This window comes from Daktulosphaira vitifoliae, unplaced genomic scaffold (genome assembly GCF_025091365.1).
Source record: "Daktulosphaira vitifoliae isolate Bord-2020 unplaced genomic scaffold, ASM2509136v1 Scaffold_5, whole genome shotgun sequence".
Lineage (NCBI taxonomy): Eukaryota > Metazoa > Arthropoda > Insecta > Hemiptera > Phylloxeridae > Daktulosphaira > Daktulosphaira vitifoliae.
The window spans coordinates 31,394,415-31,411,478 of record NW_026099576.1 but is presented as its reverse complement, the minus strand read 5'-3'; the positions used below and the strand labels follow the sequence as shown (position 1 = coordinate 31,411,478).

Sequence of the window (17,064 nt, the reverse complement as noted above, 5' to 3'; positions counted from 1 at the left end):
GATTTTCTGTCTCTGGTAGTTATAGTAAAATTTCTGCCTCTTTAAGAGATCCTTTCTCTTATTTCAACTTTTTTCAGCTTAACTCCCATCCTAATAAACATGGTAGCATTCTCGATCTTATACTTTCTAATTCCAATAATGTATCAGTAAATTTATCTTTAGACCCACTGTAATTCCAGATCCTTACCACCCTCCTTTGCATATTAAGTTCCCTTTTCCAACAACTCCCTACACTGATGATACACACACTTACAAAGATTTTAAATGTGCCGACTATAATTCTATATCTCAATTCTTTAATTCCTTTAACTGGGAGGATACCTTCTCTTTTTACTCTATCAATCATGCCGCTTCTGTTTTTAATGATGCGATCCTACAGTCTATTAATCTCTTTGTTCCTGATAAAAATTTTAAAACTCTTAAGGTTCCTTGTTGGGCAACACCCACTCTTAAAAATCTTATTTTTCAAAAAAAAACAAGCTAATGCTAATTTTAAACAATCAAAACGTTATTTTTTATTATTTAATTATTTAATTTTTTCAGAGCTAAGAGCTAAATGTGAGCATATCTCTAAACTAAATTACTAGTCCTATATTAATGACACCTAAAAAATGCTTACTCTTAATCCTTCTACCTTTTGGAAATATACCAAAGATCTGAATAAAAGCTCTTCCATTCCTTCATCTGTGTGTCACAATAATGTAACCTCCTGTTCACCTACTGAATCCGCTAATCTGTTTTTGTACCACTTTTCTTCTGTTTACAATACTCCTTTTTCTTGTCACTCTGATTTAATTATTTGTACCACCTATCCTTATAATCTGCCCTCAAATTGTTCTTTTTTCCTTGATAATATCCAAACCGTATTAAGTTCTCTAAAAAATAATTTTTCGAATTATCATGATGGAATCTCAGCACAATTATTATATAATTGTTGTCTTTCTTTAGTATATCCTATCTTTTTGCTTTTTAGGCGTTCACTACATAAAAAAAATTTTTTCCTGAGGCATGGAAAATTAGTTCCATCACACCTATACTGAAAACTGGTGACCTGTCTCTTGTCTCCAATTATAGACCTATCTCCATCCTTCCTCATATTACTAAACTATTTGAATCCCTTATCTATTCTAATATTAAACAAAGTTCCACATCATCATTGATAAACAACATGGCTTCCGCCCAGGTAAATCTACCGTATCTTGTAATTTGTCCTTCACAATCTTTATTTTAGACAGCTTCGAAAATGGTTTTCAAGTTAACACTGTCTTCACTGACTATAAAAAAGCCTTCTATACAATTGACTATTGTCTGCTTGTATCTGAGTTTAAATCTCTTGGTATAGGTGATCATTTATTTTATTGGCTATAGTCCTACCTTACGTCAAGAAAACAATTGTTTCTGTCAATGGTGCTAATGTTACTAAAGTTCCTTCGGTCGTCCCCTAAGGTGGGCACCTCCTCTGCTGGGCAGAGGGCTGTTTATTCCTATGTCAACTCTATTAATAATTAATTCTCGAGTCCTCTTATTCGCAGATGACATCAAAATTTTCATGAAATTAGCTTCTCTCTCTGATTGTTTACTACTGCAGGCAGGTCTTGATTCTTTTGTTTGCTGGCTTAATCAGGTTGGCCTCTCACTTAATCTAAGTAAATGTCACATTATGGCATTTAACAAGAAGCGTGTTCTACTTCTTCACTCTTATCTTTAAATAGTACCGTGTTAGAGTGTGTATTTTGAGTTACTGACTTAGGATTTCATTTGACTCCCTCACTATCATTCGACGTTCATATCAACATAATAGTTGGCAAAGCCTTAAAAATTTTAAGATTTATAAAGCGTCATACTAGCTTTCCCACAATGTTTAAGATCCTTCTACTTTTCCCTCGTTCGCCCCATTTTAGAATACAATGTGGTTGTGTGGCATCCATACTTAGTTAGTGACCAAATCCGAATTGAAAGAGTAAAAAAAATACCTTGTATATAAATCTCTGTACAATTTATAAAATTTAATTTTTTTTTGACAAATTTATTTTAAGTAATTTTCTTATAATTTATTCATACAGGAATGTATTATTGTTATACTATTTTGATAGGTTCCTATTGAAAACTATTTATTTATAATGAAATTAATTATATTGCATTTTATATTTTATTTAGAAATTGGTGTAACCCTAAAAGCAAGTTCAATGATTAGATATGATTTTGAAGGAATTTGGAGATCAACTATATCAGAAAATATTAGAGTTGGTTTCACTACTACAAATCCAAAAGGCTTTTTACTTGGATTGTTTTCAAATATTTCTGGAGAATATATGACCATTATGGTATCAAACAGTGGTATGTATCTGTTATTTAATTATATATTTACATGTACCTTATGTAAAATAATTGAACTTAATCTGATATTAAATAATTAAGAAACTAGGGTTAATTATTAAAAAAATATTGCTTAATTTTTCTTATTAATATATGTAATAATATTTGATATTTTTATTTTAAGGTCATTTAAGAGTGGTTTTTGACTTTGGGTTTGAGCGACAAGAACTTATTTTTCCTGAACAACATTTTGGGCTTGGTCAGTATCATGACCTAAGAATTAAAAGAAAAAACTCAGGCTCTACTTTAGTGATGGAGGTAAGCATCATTTATATGAAGAATATTGTACAATTAATAAATTAAATAGTAATTAATTTACATTGTTATCAAGTTAACTGTTATTTATCAAGTTAAATCTGTTATTTTATGGCTTCTTTAAAAGTATACATTTCTATAATATTTAAATTTTGTATATTTTTATGGCTTCTTAAGTTTCCAAGTACAATCAAAATATTATATATTTTTAATGACAGATCATAAAAAATCTCTTTAAAATGACAGAAATTCTTCAGAAAAATTAAAAATTCATATTAAAACCTTTTTAGTTGATGGCGAAATTCAGAGTTTTTAGAGTGAATGAAGTTTTTGAATATAAGCTAGAAGTATACATAATCATATATATATTAATTATTTAATTAAAAATTATACATAATTTAGTCAAAATATTGTAACCGTAATAAATTCAAAGATGAACTGTTTATAATTTTTGATATGTCTACATATTTTTTTTTATTGTACAATCAAAAATGTGTGAATAATGCAATGAAATGAGTCTCTTTGAATACTGGGCATCATTTCCTTGTTAGCTTCAATGCGAAGCTGAGAAGGTATTGGTTTTACTATGATGTGTTTTTTTTTTTTGTGTCTGTTACCACTTTTTCTCAGCTCTCACCGAACGGATTTCTTTCAACGATACGTCAAAAGATCACAAATCGTATCTAGTCGAAGACATTACCCTTAAAAATTGAAAAAATTTCCTTCGTTCCCCATAAATGGGGGAAATCTACAAAAAAATTACAAAATTAAAAATCGCTAATTTTTTCAATTTTTTTACTTAAAACTGCCATAACTTTTTCAAAAATGAACAAATCAATATAATTTTTTTATTATAGATGCTTAATGTTTTTACCTATCATATGGTATATTTTTTTTATAAATCTCTGACCCTTTACCTGCCCACAGAGGGGGGATTTAAAATGACAACTTTTCAACTTAACTTTTAAATGTGTTCCAGAAAGTCTGACACTTTTATATATATCTTAAATTAAAGGTAATGTAATGTACTTTATTAAGGAAAAAGAAATTTCGGACTTTATTTTGTCTTCACGGTGAAAATAGCTACCAAATGTTATTTTTATGTGAAAATTCTCTATATTATTTTTTACATTTTTAACTTTATAATGCTATAACTTTATAACACAATTTTCATTCGACATACTTTATCTTAATCAGGGTATTAATAAGGAAATAGCAGATCATGTAGCTTTTGGAATAACCCACCAATTTTTTAAAATTAAACACTATCTAAAGATTTGCATCAAAGCGTCAATTTGCATCAATTTTGAATTATTGACCAAAAATTAATTTGTTTTGTTAAAAATTAAAATCTATCAAAATTTCATTATTTTTTCTATTTATAATGTCAATTTCAAACTTGTAAGTTTGTGCTGGGTTTGTTTTTTATAATTACATTTATGTAATGAGTTGTGTTTTATTAATTATCTTATTATATTCATATATGTAGAACACGTGTTTCCTCTTTCTTCTAGTCAACACTTTGGAGCGAGCGTCCAAACTGCTTCTAGTGTTTTTTATTAAATTCTGATAATACTCTTGGTTTTTATACATTCGTATTTTTGTCAATGTTCAACTAAATTTTCTTTTTTAGCAATTAGATTAAATTTCCATATTAATTTTAACCGTAATATTTATTTTTATTGCGAGAGTAACTTAAGTAACTTTATTCCTGTTCCTTAATCTAGACATGTGCTATGATATGTTTTACATATCAATCACTTACAACTTCACTTATCATAGTTGTGGTTAATAAACCACGTAGTGTTATAATCATCTGTATTTAACAACATATTAACTTAAATTAAATTCTTAATAACTTAAAATTAAATTCCACCTATAATCCGATAATGATATCTGATAGATGTAACATCTCTCCTAATTGGTGGCGACTCTTGCTACCATAGCTAGTCGTTATGCAAACGTCAAATCTCAAAGTGTTGCAAGCCAATAAAAGCCCACCTGCAATATTTTTTTTATTAAGTTATAAAAAAAAATTCTCTATCATGGTATTCAAATAAGCAAAATAGCACATAATTTTAAAATATGGAACATAAAATTTTATATTTATTTTCTTGGTTTTCTGAAAAAAAATTATAACTTATGTAGGTAATTAGTCTTAATAACATTTGATTTACAAATTTTAATAAAATTAATGTTATATAATCAATGAATTGTTGTATTATTCAAACGTCCAATGAATTTTTATATTATAATGTATTACCCTAAAGTGGTAAAATTAATTTTATTTTGCAATATATCTCTATACTTTAATAGGTAATCAATATCGTAAAAAAAAAAAAGACGTTGAGAAAGTTGGAAATATTGATATTGTTGATGAACCTTACTATTTTTCAATAAGCTATAATCAAAATTTTATAAAATTTAAAAAAATTCTCCAATTATCTTTTCATAATTCAGTACAAATTTAATATTTTCAATTTGTATAATATTAATTAATAAAATAAAAATTAATATTAATATTAAAGGTAGATGGATCAGACCCAAAAGAGTTTCATTTCAATATTAAAGATTCTACTGATGCTCAATTCAACAACATACAATACATGTATATTGGTCGTAATGCATCCATGACGGAAGGTTTTGTGGGTTGCATATCACGTGTTGAATTTGATGATATATATCCTCTCAAATTATTATTTCAACAAGATGGTCCTCCTAACGTTAGTGGAATGAATAGTAAGCAATAAGTAGTATTCCTATCAAATAAAACACTTTTTGTATTTTTAATTTTTTTAATAGTTGGTATACTTATCTAAATATTAGCTTAGATATGTAGCTAGGAAGCTATTAGTTTGAATCTGCCAAGTTAATTTTTTCCACTTTATATTAAGATAAGTTTTTAAAAAAATAATGGTTTTTGGCAAAATATTTGTTGGCAATACTTAAGAATTTATCTTGCTGACAACATACTTATTTGAAAATCCATACATTAATCAAAGTACTGGGGAAGTTTAAACATCATGTTAAAATGGTTTCCTTATCAACTTTTGATTGTGTTCTAAAAACCTGACTTTTTTTAAAACTACATCAAATAATAGCTAATATAATATGCTTTTAATTGATAATAGAAACAAATTTTCGAATACTTAATTTCTAGGAGTTATTGGGCATTAAAACCAAAAACCTAATTTTTATTTTTTATTTTTTACTAGCAACAATTAAAGAAGATTTTTGTGGTGTTGAGCCCGTCACACATCCTCAGCCATTAATAGAGACAAGACCACCTCCAATTTTAGATGAAGAAAAAGTTAAAGCTGCATATAATGAAACAAATTCTGCTCTTATTGGAGGTAACTAAAAATATGATATAAGTAAATTATTTATTTAACAATACATTTTGGAAACATTGTAGGAGTATTTTCATTCATATTATTGGCAATTCTCATACTTGCATTTCTTGTTGGACGATATGTAGCACGGCATAAAGGAGACTATATCACTCAAGAAGATCGAGGTGCTGATATTGCATTAGATCCAGATGATGCTGTAATTCATTCTACCACTGGACATCAAGTACAAAAGAAACGTGAATGGTTTATTTAAAACCTTTAAACTTGTAAGACAATTTTATAATTTTGTTGGACTATCTGATACCATTTATTTAAATTTACAAATGTTTAATCTTAAACTGATCATATTTTACTATAAACATTTGTATTAGTTTTATTATTTGTTTCAAAGACAAATATTTTAAGCTATTTTTATTTTTGGTACCATTTTATTATTATTACTTTTTTTTTTCATTAAATATAAAAATTAATTATACAATAAAACTTATTTTTTAATAATATTAGTGAAAACATTTTTTATAAATAATTTTAATCAGTTAAATTGTTTTAACTTATAGCTTGAAATATGATTTTAAATTAAATCCCACTAATGAAATTTTTTTATGTTTATACATTTTTATTGTTTTTAATTTGATACAATCGATATGATCTTACTTAATTACACTTCATCTATTAGTTTAAATGTGTGGGATATCTTATTTATTTTACTTTATAAATTACAAATGACTATTAATTTTTATATTATGCTTTAATTTCTTTTTATTAAGTCATTTGAATCTCAATATTTACTTAAGTATAACTCACTAACTGCCTTAAATAAAGTTTGCACTACAGGATGTGTTAATGTAAATAATTGTTGTCTGAAGCACAATGTTTAATTTTTTTTTTTTTCCATTCAAAATGTCAAAGTTGTGTAAAAAGAAATATAAATAACTGATTTTATAAAAACTTAATTTATATATTAAATATATTTAGCTGTATAATATATATTCTGTACCTAAGATTAACAACTATTTATCATAACCATACTTAATTTGTACTGTATGTGTAACATTCCGTCCATTTTTAGATATAAAGTATTATTAGATTTAAATTTTATGTAAACATATTTTCCAGCAATAATATACTCATAAGTTTAAATAAATTTATAAATTGTGATATAACTATTTGTTTATAAAATTTACAATTAAATATTTTTAATTTTTTCGACAATTGATTATATTATTTAAAATAAAACAATTTGTTTTAATACATTTTTCTTTTACATTGATTAAAAAAATAGTTGAAATAGTATAACTTAATTTGTATTTTTTACCAAATAATTTTTATGCACTATTTTATACTTTTGATAAATATGAATTATATTAATATAATAAATAACAGCTTTTCTGTATATCAACTAAATTGTTCATATTTAATTTTTAAGATTGACCTAAATGCCCATCAATAGTATTCTAAGGAACCAACGGAGAAATAGCTGGCTAGGCTATATCTAACTTAGGTACTGAGGTTTACTATAATTTTTATTCCCTTAGAGGAACTACTAAAGGTCGCACTACAAATATATATATAACTTTCTTGGTTAAAAACAATATAAATATTTATTAAGTAAAGAAATATTAAATGAACAATACAACCTGCTGGACACTTAGACATGATAATAATCCAACAGGGAGCTGACGGCGACACGCACACACTATCTCGTTGGTATCTAATTTAAGTTAAGATGTAAGGCAACAAGAGTAATGGTAAAAAGTCAACTGGCGTTTAAGACATTAGTATTATGGCACGGTGTCAGTGAATTCCAAAAGTGTTTATGTGTGCAGTCTGCCTTCCTGTAATAATACGTGTGTCACTGTCAATGTTATAAGTCTATTTGGCGGTACAAAGATTTGGCATATGTGATCATATCAAAGGTTAATAATAACTATAATAACTATAATAACTAGGTTTCAAGAAAAATAAAGGTTATTGCTTCAATAATTTACATTGAACTAATATTAATTTATAAAACTGTAAAATGTTCAAGAGTCAACAAAAGTTTTCTGACTATCTTTTATTAGATCTATATACAAAATTAACAGATAATAAATCAAAAAAATTAATTATTTTAATAAATTAGGACTTGAAATTAATAATATGCCCAAATAATGTAACCTTTTAATAGCTTATATTTATAACCACTTATGATAAAAAAAAATTTACATCTGCTCCTGTTACTTTTTCCTTTATAATAATCTTTTTCTTTTTCCTCGCTTTAATCCCAACTACTTAGGGTCGGCCACCCTTATCCTAAACTTCCACATGATACAATCTCCACGTCATCTACGCACACATCATCTGTCCTCGTATCGCATTCAATAACATCTTGGTCTTCTTCTACCTCTTCTTCCTTCAACATTAATTTCCATAACTGTTCTCATAGCTTCCCAAGCGACGGTTAGTGGCGACTGTCGTTTTGGTCGTTGCATCGTGATTACCGTGTTATATTTGTTTTTTTTTTCAAACTTTCACTGAATTAAATTGTTGTAATACTTTTGTTTAGACAGTAGTTAAATACTATTTTTTTAACTTATTCCTTTTTAACACTTATTAACCGCCAACACTCTGAACCATACATCATAGCTGATATCCTTACAGTCTTATAAAACTTACCTTTCAGTCTCATTGGCATTCTCTTATCGCATAATACACCAGACACTTCTTCCACCCACACAATCCTGTGTCCTACATCCTCGTCAAAACCACAGCTCTTTTGCACAACTGATCTTAAATACTTAAACCTTTCCACCTCTCCTATCACGTTCTCACTTATTGTCACTGATCTCCTCATTTCACCTACCTCGTGTTCTCCTTAGTTAAACTCATACTCTATATACTCTGTCTTACTCCTACTTATTCTTAATCCCATTACTTCAAGAGCTGATTTCCACACTCCTAGCCTTTGATTAATTTCCTCCCCATTTCTCCTATTAACACTATATCTTCAGCGAACAACATGCACCACAGCACCTCTCCTTGTATTTCTCTAGTAATTACATCCATCACTATAGAAAATAAGTAAGGGATTAAAGCAGAACCTTGGTGCACTCAAAATCTACTAATCCTTCGTTCCACAACATATTCTCTAATGTTTCACTTGTATACTTCTCATTCAATAATTTTTCAAAATAATCTTTCCATCTTTTTTTTACATAATCATGGCTCGTTAACACCATTTTATCAACGTTATTGAATGCGGTATGAGGACGGCTGGTTTGTCCGTAGATGATGTGGGAGACCATGTCAAGTGGAAGTTTAGGATAAGGGTAACCGAAGTATGAGGTGCAGACGAAATGCAAGACATAAGCACTCTGAAACGTAAAGGACGAAAGTAGGTAAGTGAAAAGGTAAAAGACTTGACTTTATACAGTAAGCCGAACAGCAACAACCGAGTACTGATAGGAGTACATTAAGTAGTTCTATCCTTACACCGATTTCTAAACACTATTTAGTTTTTTTATCTTTTGTGGAATTTTTTTTTTTGTAACATACACCTATATCGGTAATAGGTCTTCAATTATATTTTTATTTGGTAGATAATTATTGCCTGGACTCGTCTCGTAACTTTATAAAAAATTAAAAAAACCGAGCGCTGGTCGGAGGAATACCTATTGTTTACGACCGCTGATATCGCCCAAAATTTCTCTCATACGGGTTACGTGGACACTCGAGTACCATTTGCGAAATATACCACTCGATAGATAACTTTTCAAGATTTTATTTGGTATACAACTATTGTCTGGACACTTCTCGAAACTTTATCAAAAATACAAAAAACCGAACGCTGGTCGTGCAAATATACCCTTTTTAGAATCACCAATATAATCGGGTCACTCGACTATTAATTGTTTACGGCTACTGAAATAACCCAGCAATTTAGCTACCAGGTACTATTTGAAGTTCTATGTATGTTTAACGAATTTTATTTTGTTATAATGTTGTGCTTTAATTATGAGTAGTAACTTTTAAAAAACATGTTATATGAATATAATATAACAAACTTTTAGAATAAGTAGCGCTTTCTAGTCTAGTTGGTAAGCAATAAAAGGCGGTAACCGCTACTTGTATTTGATTAGAAATTACTACAATTAACTTCCAGTCGTCCCTAAAATGCGGTTCACCAACGTCTATAAATGGCTCTCTCCATAATCTTACTAAAAACCGCTGTTCTGGATGTTCGATTGATTAAAATTACAACCCTTAATATAATACTTAATTAGTATATCGTCTTATCAGTTATCACCACGTGAGTTTTTTAATCAATATACGATTGTTATGAGGTACTACAAATATATTCATCTATGTTAGATAAAAGCTTTTTTCAGCAAATTTTATTATGTCTCGATAAGAAATATTTATTTTAACTCAATAGTTTTCTAATTATTTCTACTTTCAAAATAGCTTTTCTTTGTGTAACAGCGTCGATTTTGTTAAATATTTAATCTGTATTTTAAAAATTAATTTTGCATATCAACTTATTTTGTTTTACTTAATATTTATTGTAGATATTTATATATTTATACAAAATTAGAGTGATGAATCTTAAAAGTATACCTAACGATCATCTAAATATTGATGATCCTCAATTTAGAATAACACCTGTACAACAAATGGCTGCTGCTTGTACTGGAGCTTTAATAACTTCAATTTTTGGTTTGTACTTTCATATTATATAATTTTAAAATTATTCACTATGATAGGCACAATTCTAGGAAAACTTGTAGGAGGTAGTCATTTTAGTAAATTTGATCATTAAACATAATTATTGTTTTCAAAAATATAGATTAAAAATAAAAATGTTTATAATATATATATAATAAATATTATATTGAGATATTCTCAAACTAGCAAATTAATTATGTTATGAGACTTATTATATGTGTCAAAACACTTATGAAAACCCCTTGGAAGTGCTACTGCACTATCATTTCTTCAACAAAATTCTACCTATAAGGAAAATTTTAAATTTTGTTTGTCTTTAATATAAAGAATACAATTTAGTCAAACCTAAGATATTTTAGAAAAATTATAGAAATACTTTAGTTGATGAAGAAAAAGTTGATCTTTCTTTAAATGCATCTGTATTATAGATTTAAAATTAAAGTTAAAAATATTAATACAAAATAATCAGTCATGCTTACAAAAAAATGTAATTGTTTTGATTTTGGTAGCCAATTTTACATAGTAGTTATGTCATTGAAAACGACTGGTTGTTAACAAATTTTAGACCCATATTTCAAAAGTTATTAACATTTTTATACCAGAATTGGAGGAGGAATAAGGCTAAAATATGTCCAGTGATAGAAATTGCAGTAGCTAGTTCTTAACTGCAGTCATTAGTATAAATTTTTAATAAATTCTGAAGTACTGGTCCAAAATTTGTTATCGACCAGGGGTCTATTATTGAATTGTCTGTTATCAAACATATACGTTCAGATTTTATTTTATACAAGTTTATATGGCTAATGTTGTTCATGAACATGTTTGAAACATATAAAATATCGAATAAATGATCGTTTAGAACAATAGAAAATGTTAGTTCATAATGGATGTTAGAAAATTTCCAATAACAAACGGTGGGTTGAACGTTTCATTATTTGGACAGTCATTTATAACAATAGAAAGGTTTGATCCTCATACTTACTTTTAGGTAAAAATATTTACTTAAAATATAATTTTTTATTAACATCATATTTATTATATTAATTAATAATATAAAAATAAATAAAGTTATAATATAAAATATATGTAGCACTTTATTTTCGAAAATTTAAATGTTGTTTAAAGTACATTAATTATTTTTAATTTTACATGTAAGCAATTGTAATACATTTTTTTTTAGAATTTGTGTAATTAAATTATTTTTATAATTTTGGCGAATTACTTAAACCAAATTAACATCAAATTAATTAAATTAACAAATTATAAATGTATGTGTTAGTAATAAATTATTTATTTATGGACAATAAGTCCAAACTTCACAAAATAACTACAGAATGTGATAATATATAGAATAAACTAAAGACTATATACAATAACTATGTAAAACCAAATAATATACAATAAGTAAATAAAAATATTTATTAAGACTACATAATTAGAATAGTTAAAAAAACATTAATATTAACTAAAAATATTTAGATAATTAAATTGATTGCCAACAGTTGATAAAATATTAACAGGTGCACAAGATAAGAATTTATTAGAACTGTGAGGAGTATAAAATAAATCTTTATTTCTTACATTATGACAATTAACTTTAAAAGATACACTATTTAACAAAAAAGAATCATCTACCTTATTATTTAGAAGTTTAAAAAGAAATGAAAAATAAAATTGAATTCTTCTATTTTTTTATGTACTTAAATTCAACATATTTAAAGTATTAGTATAACCAGAGTGGGGGGATCTGTATATATTGCATTTAAAACAAATAAATCTAAGAATTATATTCTGAATTTTTTCAATTTGATTATGGTGGCCTGTATTGTGAGTTTCCCAAATTATTGTTGCATACTCAAGTTGAAGGCGATTAAAAGAAGTGTAAAGAACTTTTAATGCCATTGGTTTATTGAAATTTGTACAATTATTCTTAATAAGACCGAACATAGTGAATGCTTCGTTCGTCGAATGCACAATTCAAAAATAGGCCACCAGTTATTTTCTTAATTACATTATTTTCTATTTTACAAGCTTGTTAAATGTATTTTCATAAAAAAAAAAAAGTTAAAATTTATAAGGTCTCAACAAAAAAAAATACTTAATAGTAGATAAATCAAAAAGTCTATATAAATAAAAAATATAAAGAAAAAAATCTTTGAAAATATTTATATTTTTTATTATATTTTATTCAAGTGGTTCATGATTCAAGGATCATCTTGTATATGACTTGTTCAAACCTCTTTAATACACAGGTATTTGATAGGATTTTGATAAAAAGTATGTTCTCGCATGTTTAAAATCTTTAATATTTCCAAATGATTTTAGCTTGTGCACTTTTACAAAACTAATAGTAATTAAGAGTTAATTATAAATATCTATATTAGCCAACATCAAATATAATATTACATTTATTTTAGATATCAAAATATATTTTTTAATCTAGATGCAATTTGTATTTTATTTATGAAAAATATGGGTCTATTGAATGTACCTGTATAATGAAACATATTTTAGCCTTGTTTTTTTATCTTAGAATATATTGTAAACTTTATATGCTTAATAATAAAATTAATGAAAGACATTTATTCATTAGAATTTAATGAGGTATTATAATTTTACCAAAGGAATCTCATTTATTTAATTCTATTAAACTATTTTGTTTTAATTTGATATTGCCCTTTTAAACATGCTTGTTAGTATTATATAAATAACAAAACATTTTTTTTCCTTTGATTTTTATAAAACATCATGAGTAAAAATTTATCAGTTATTATATTTTTAGTTACACCACTAGATGTCATTAAAGTACGCATGCAAGCTCAAACTAGAATTACTGAAAAGAAAAAATGTTTCTTTTATTCAAATGGGTTAATGGATCACATATGTCCTTGCAATGTATTAAAAAAAAATATTAGTTATAGTCCTTATTACAGAAATGTACAATGGTTTGATAGGCCAAGTCATTTTAATGGAACAATTGTAAGATACATTGTTTTTAACTTTTATACATAACATATACAAGGCAATTCACTTAAGCATGAACTACTCATTAAAAGACTAAATTTCAGAAATTTTTAATCAGATTTTATTAGTTGTATGTAATGCTCAATTTAATAATAATTGAGTATTTTTATATCTATTATTTATGTCTTTTAAGTACTTTTCAACAAACATTTTTTATTAGAAAATGATATACATATATATATATATATATGTATATAACTAATTTTAACTTATTATTTTAAAAGATATAATATATTTTTATTTTTAACGATAGAAGAACAGATGACAATTACCTAAATTAAGAAAAGTCACAACTTGACCCTCAGTAATTTTCTTTAGAAGATAATTTTCTAATCAATTAAATATACAGAGTGATTCATTAATCATGGATATATTAATTAATCAAAAATTAAAAGTATTATAAATCATTTCTTTAAATTCAATGTTTTTCTTAATTTATCAGTCCCAAAGTATTTTTCATGTTCATCCCTTATACGTTGTAAACTTCAATTTATTAAAGTTATTAGCATGTTTATACCTAAGTGGAAGGAAGAGAACAAGCGGGAAATGTATACAAAAATAGTAGCACTCATTCTTCACCTTCATTTATTACATTAAATTGTTACTGACTTCTGAAATAGTGGTCCAAAATTTGTTATTGAATAGTCCATTTCATAATTAAATAATTTAATAATTATTATTATCTTATAAATAAGCTAGTTAATTATGTATGTGGCCATTTAAAAAGTAATGTTGATACACTTATAAGGTTTAAGGGATGAACATAAAAATACTTAATAATTGATAAATTGAGAAAAACATTAAACTAAAAGAAACCAAAATAAAAAATATCAATATTATTCTTATTTTTTGATTAAGTTCATATGAATTACTCTGTATATGCCATAAAAAAAGGTGTAACCTTATAAAGGTGGAGGCAACTTATACACCCAGAAATGTTTTTCTGTAATACAGTAGTATAGTGAATAATTTTCTTACATAACATCATCTAAATAGTTTTAAATCTTATTATTTTTAGTAATTATTGAAAAAATTGTTTATAAAGCCTTCAAAATAATGACTGTACGTAGTATAGAGAATGTTTCACATGCTTAATGTATTAGAAATTTGAAAAAAAAACTGATTAATTAACTTATGAATGTATGCAATAAAAATAGCTAAAATAATATTCCCAATATAATTTTTATTTTGCATTTAATTGAGTGGTTTATGTAACAGAATTGCTCAGAGTACATTATAATTTTTTCTTTATTGTCTAAGTAGGATGCATTTAGACAAATAATAAGAAACGAAGGCGTTCAATCCTTATGGAGTGGTTTAAGTCCTACACTAATTCTTGCGTTACCTGCTACTATTGTTTATTTTGTGTCATATGAGCAAATAAGATGTTTCATTTTTGATGTAGTCAAACCATTTTACTCTCAAAACATTGATGAAAATCAATTACTCTGGATATCAGCTGTATCTGGATGTACTGCTCGTCTTGGAGCAGCTACTTCAGTTAGCCCTTTAGAACTTATACGTACAAAGATGCAATCAAAAAAACTTAGTTATTTAGAAATTCATGAAGCGTTAAAAAGCCTTCTACATTACCACGGAATTAAAGGTTTATGGAAAGGCCTTGGATCCACCTTATTAAGAGATGTTCCTTTTTCTGGTAATTATTATTAAAAGTACTTGGCTTTTTTATTGTAAAAGATTATTATATAACTATTATCAATTTCTTTCATGTTTAAGTTTTTTTTTTTTTTTTTGATATTATAACATAAATCCTTGTTTCCACCTTAGTTTTCTTTACTAAAAATAAATATATTTGTTGAAAATGTTTAGTTTTTAAATTATTGATGTAAAAAATTAGATTTAAATTAATTTACAATATTAACTTTTGTTTACAAAAAAAAAAAAAATTCCATATTTTAAATTAAAAAAATGTTACTTTAACAAAAATGTAAATAGTTAAATAGACTTGCAAAATATTGGAATTGGTTGTTGCAATGATCTTATAAATTATTGACTTAACTTTTAATAAAGGACAATATTATAAAAATAATTGAGTTGTACTTAATTTTTCAATTAAGTACAGAATAATGAATTAAAAAGTAAAATTAATATTTAAATTTTAATCGTAAAAGTAATAATTGAAATATTTTAATTGTTAAGAATTATTTAAATTTACTTATGAATTTGTGTATTTTTTTTTTTAGTTTTTAAAACTTCAAATTTTATTTTTATTAGGATTATATTGGATAACTTATGAAAAAATTAAGTTAATGTCTGGAAAGCCAACAACATTTATGTACAATTTTTTTGCTGGATCTATAGCAGGAGCAGTAATTATTACTAAAATATTTGTATGATAAATTTAGTACACGTTTAAAATTTTTTAGTTTGCTGCTGCAGTCACTACACCATTTGATGTAGTAAAAACTATACGACAAATTGATTTAGCGGAAAAAGAAATTATTGCAGGTTACTTATAATTTATAAAATGTCTATTCTTCTTCTTTTTCCTAGCTTTAATCTCATTACTTTTGGTCCACCAAATTTATAAAATGTTTATTACTTTTTACATTTTTTTTAATTGATTTTTAAAACAATCAATTATTATTTTAGAACCTCCAGGAAAAGTTCCAAATTGGACTGTTAAAACAGTAATTGATATATATCATTCCAATGGAGTTCGTGCAGTTTTTAGTGGAATTGTTCCTCGTATAATTAAAGTAGCTCCAGCATGTGCAATTATGGTATCTACATTTGAATATGGAAAAACTTTCTTTCAAACAAGAAATATGCAAAATTACCACAAGAACATTTAGTATATTTTATTTTGTTATAGGCACTGGAAATATTTTATGTATCCTAAAAGAATATTGACTATTTATTTAAATGTTTATAATAGTTACCAAGACAAATTGAAAAAAACTTATAATCACAAAAGTAACATATTGTTGTTGACTTTTTTCGCTGACAATAGTTTCTTTTTTGTAAATCATTTAAAGAATATTGTAATTTTTATATAATATAAAATGTTATTGTTTTTTTATTACTAGAAAAATATATTTTAATTAGGATGAATTTCTAAAAAATTAATAATTTAAAATTGTATTTTTCTTTAAATACTGTTGATATTTAGCATTAAACAATGAGGTAACAATCAGATAAGTTTTAAGAATTACATGTAATAGAGTTAAAGGTATAAATCATTTAATTAATTTATGCAGTTTTAACTGTTACATTTTTATTTGAAATAACAGATCCCACTGTTTAATAGAATCATTCAAGTTATTCATTAATAATACATTAAAATTAACCTAGTTTGGCAACATTCTTAAAAAAATTATTTCAAAATTTT

The 17,064-nt window shown here is 25.8% G+C and overlaps 2 protein-coding genes across 6 annotated transcripts in view; both read left to right on the top strand.

Moving 5' to 3' along the window:
* Positions 1 to 6,921, top strand: part of LOC126907870 (neurexin-4) — a 28,429-nt gene extending 21,508 nt beyond the window's left edge. For all 3 annotated transcript variants that reach the window (XM_050689513.1, XM_050689512.1, XM_050689514.1), the window contains 5 exons: positions 2,158 to 2,337; positions 2,501 to 2,634; positions 5,160 to 5,370; positions 5,847 to 5,984; positions 6,047 to 6,921. In XM_050689513.1, the coding sequence (XP_050545470.1) occupies positions 2,158 to 2,337; positions 2,501 to 2,634; positions 5,160 to 5,370; positions 5,847 to 5,984; positions 6,047 to 6,237 (854 nt within the window). In that variant the 3' untranslated portion in view covers positions 6,238 to 6,921. The remainder of the gene's footprint in view (positions 1 to 2,157; positions 2,338 to 2,500; positions 2,635 to 5,159; positions 5,371 to 5,846; positions 5,985 to 6,046) is intronic.
* A 3,216-nt stretch (positions 6,922 to 10,137) lies between these two features.
* Positions 10,138 to 16,593, top strand: LOC126907461 (probable mitochondrial glutathione transporter SLC25A40). Of its 3 annotated transcripts, none has more exons than XM_050688768.1 (7): positions 10,138 to 10,272; positions 10,532 to 10,679; positions 13,471 to 13,667; positions 14,976 to 15,369; positions 15,948 to 16,042; positions 16,100 to 16,181; positions 16,326 to 16,593. In XM_050688768.1, exons 2-7 carry the CDS (start codon positions 10,562 to 10,564, stop codon positions 16,526 to 16,528), a joined length of 1,089 nt encoding a protein of 362 aa, XP_050544725.1. In that variant the 5' UTR covers positions 10,138 to 10,272; positions 10,532 to 10,561; the 3' UTR covers positions 16,529 to 16,593. The 3 variants fall into 3 exon arrangements, with proteins under 3 accessions (XP_050544725.1, XP_050544724.1, XP_050544726.1); XM_050688767.1 differs by lacking the exon at positions 10,138 to 10,272 and adding an exon at positions 10,289 to 10,306; XM_050688769.1 differs by lacking the exon at positions 10,138 to 10,272 and adding an exon at positions 12,882 to 12,940 and having other exon boundaries at positions 10,563 to 10,679.
* Positions 16,594 to 17,064: the final 471 nt, after the last annotated feature.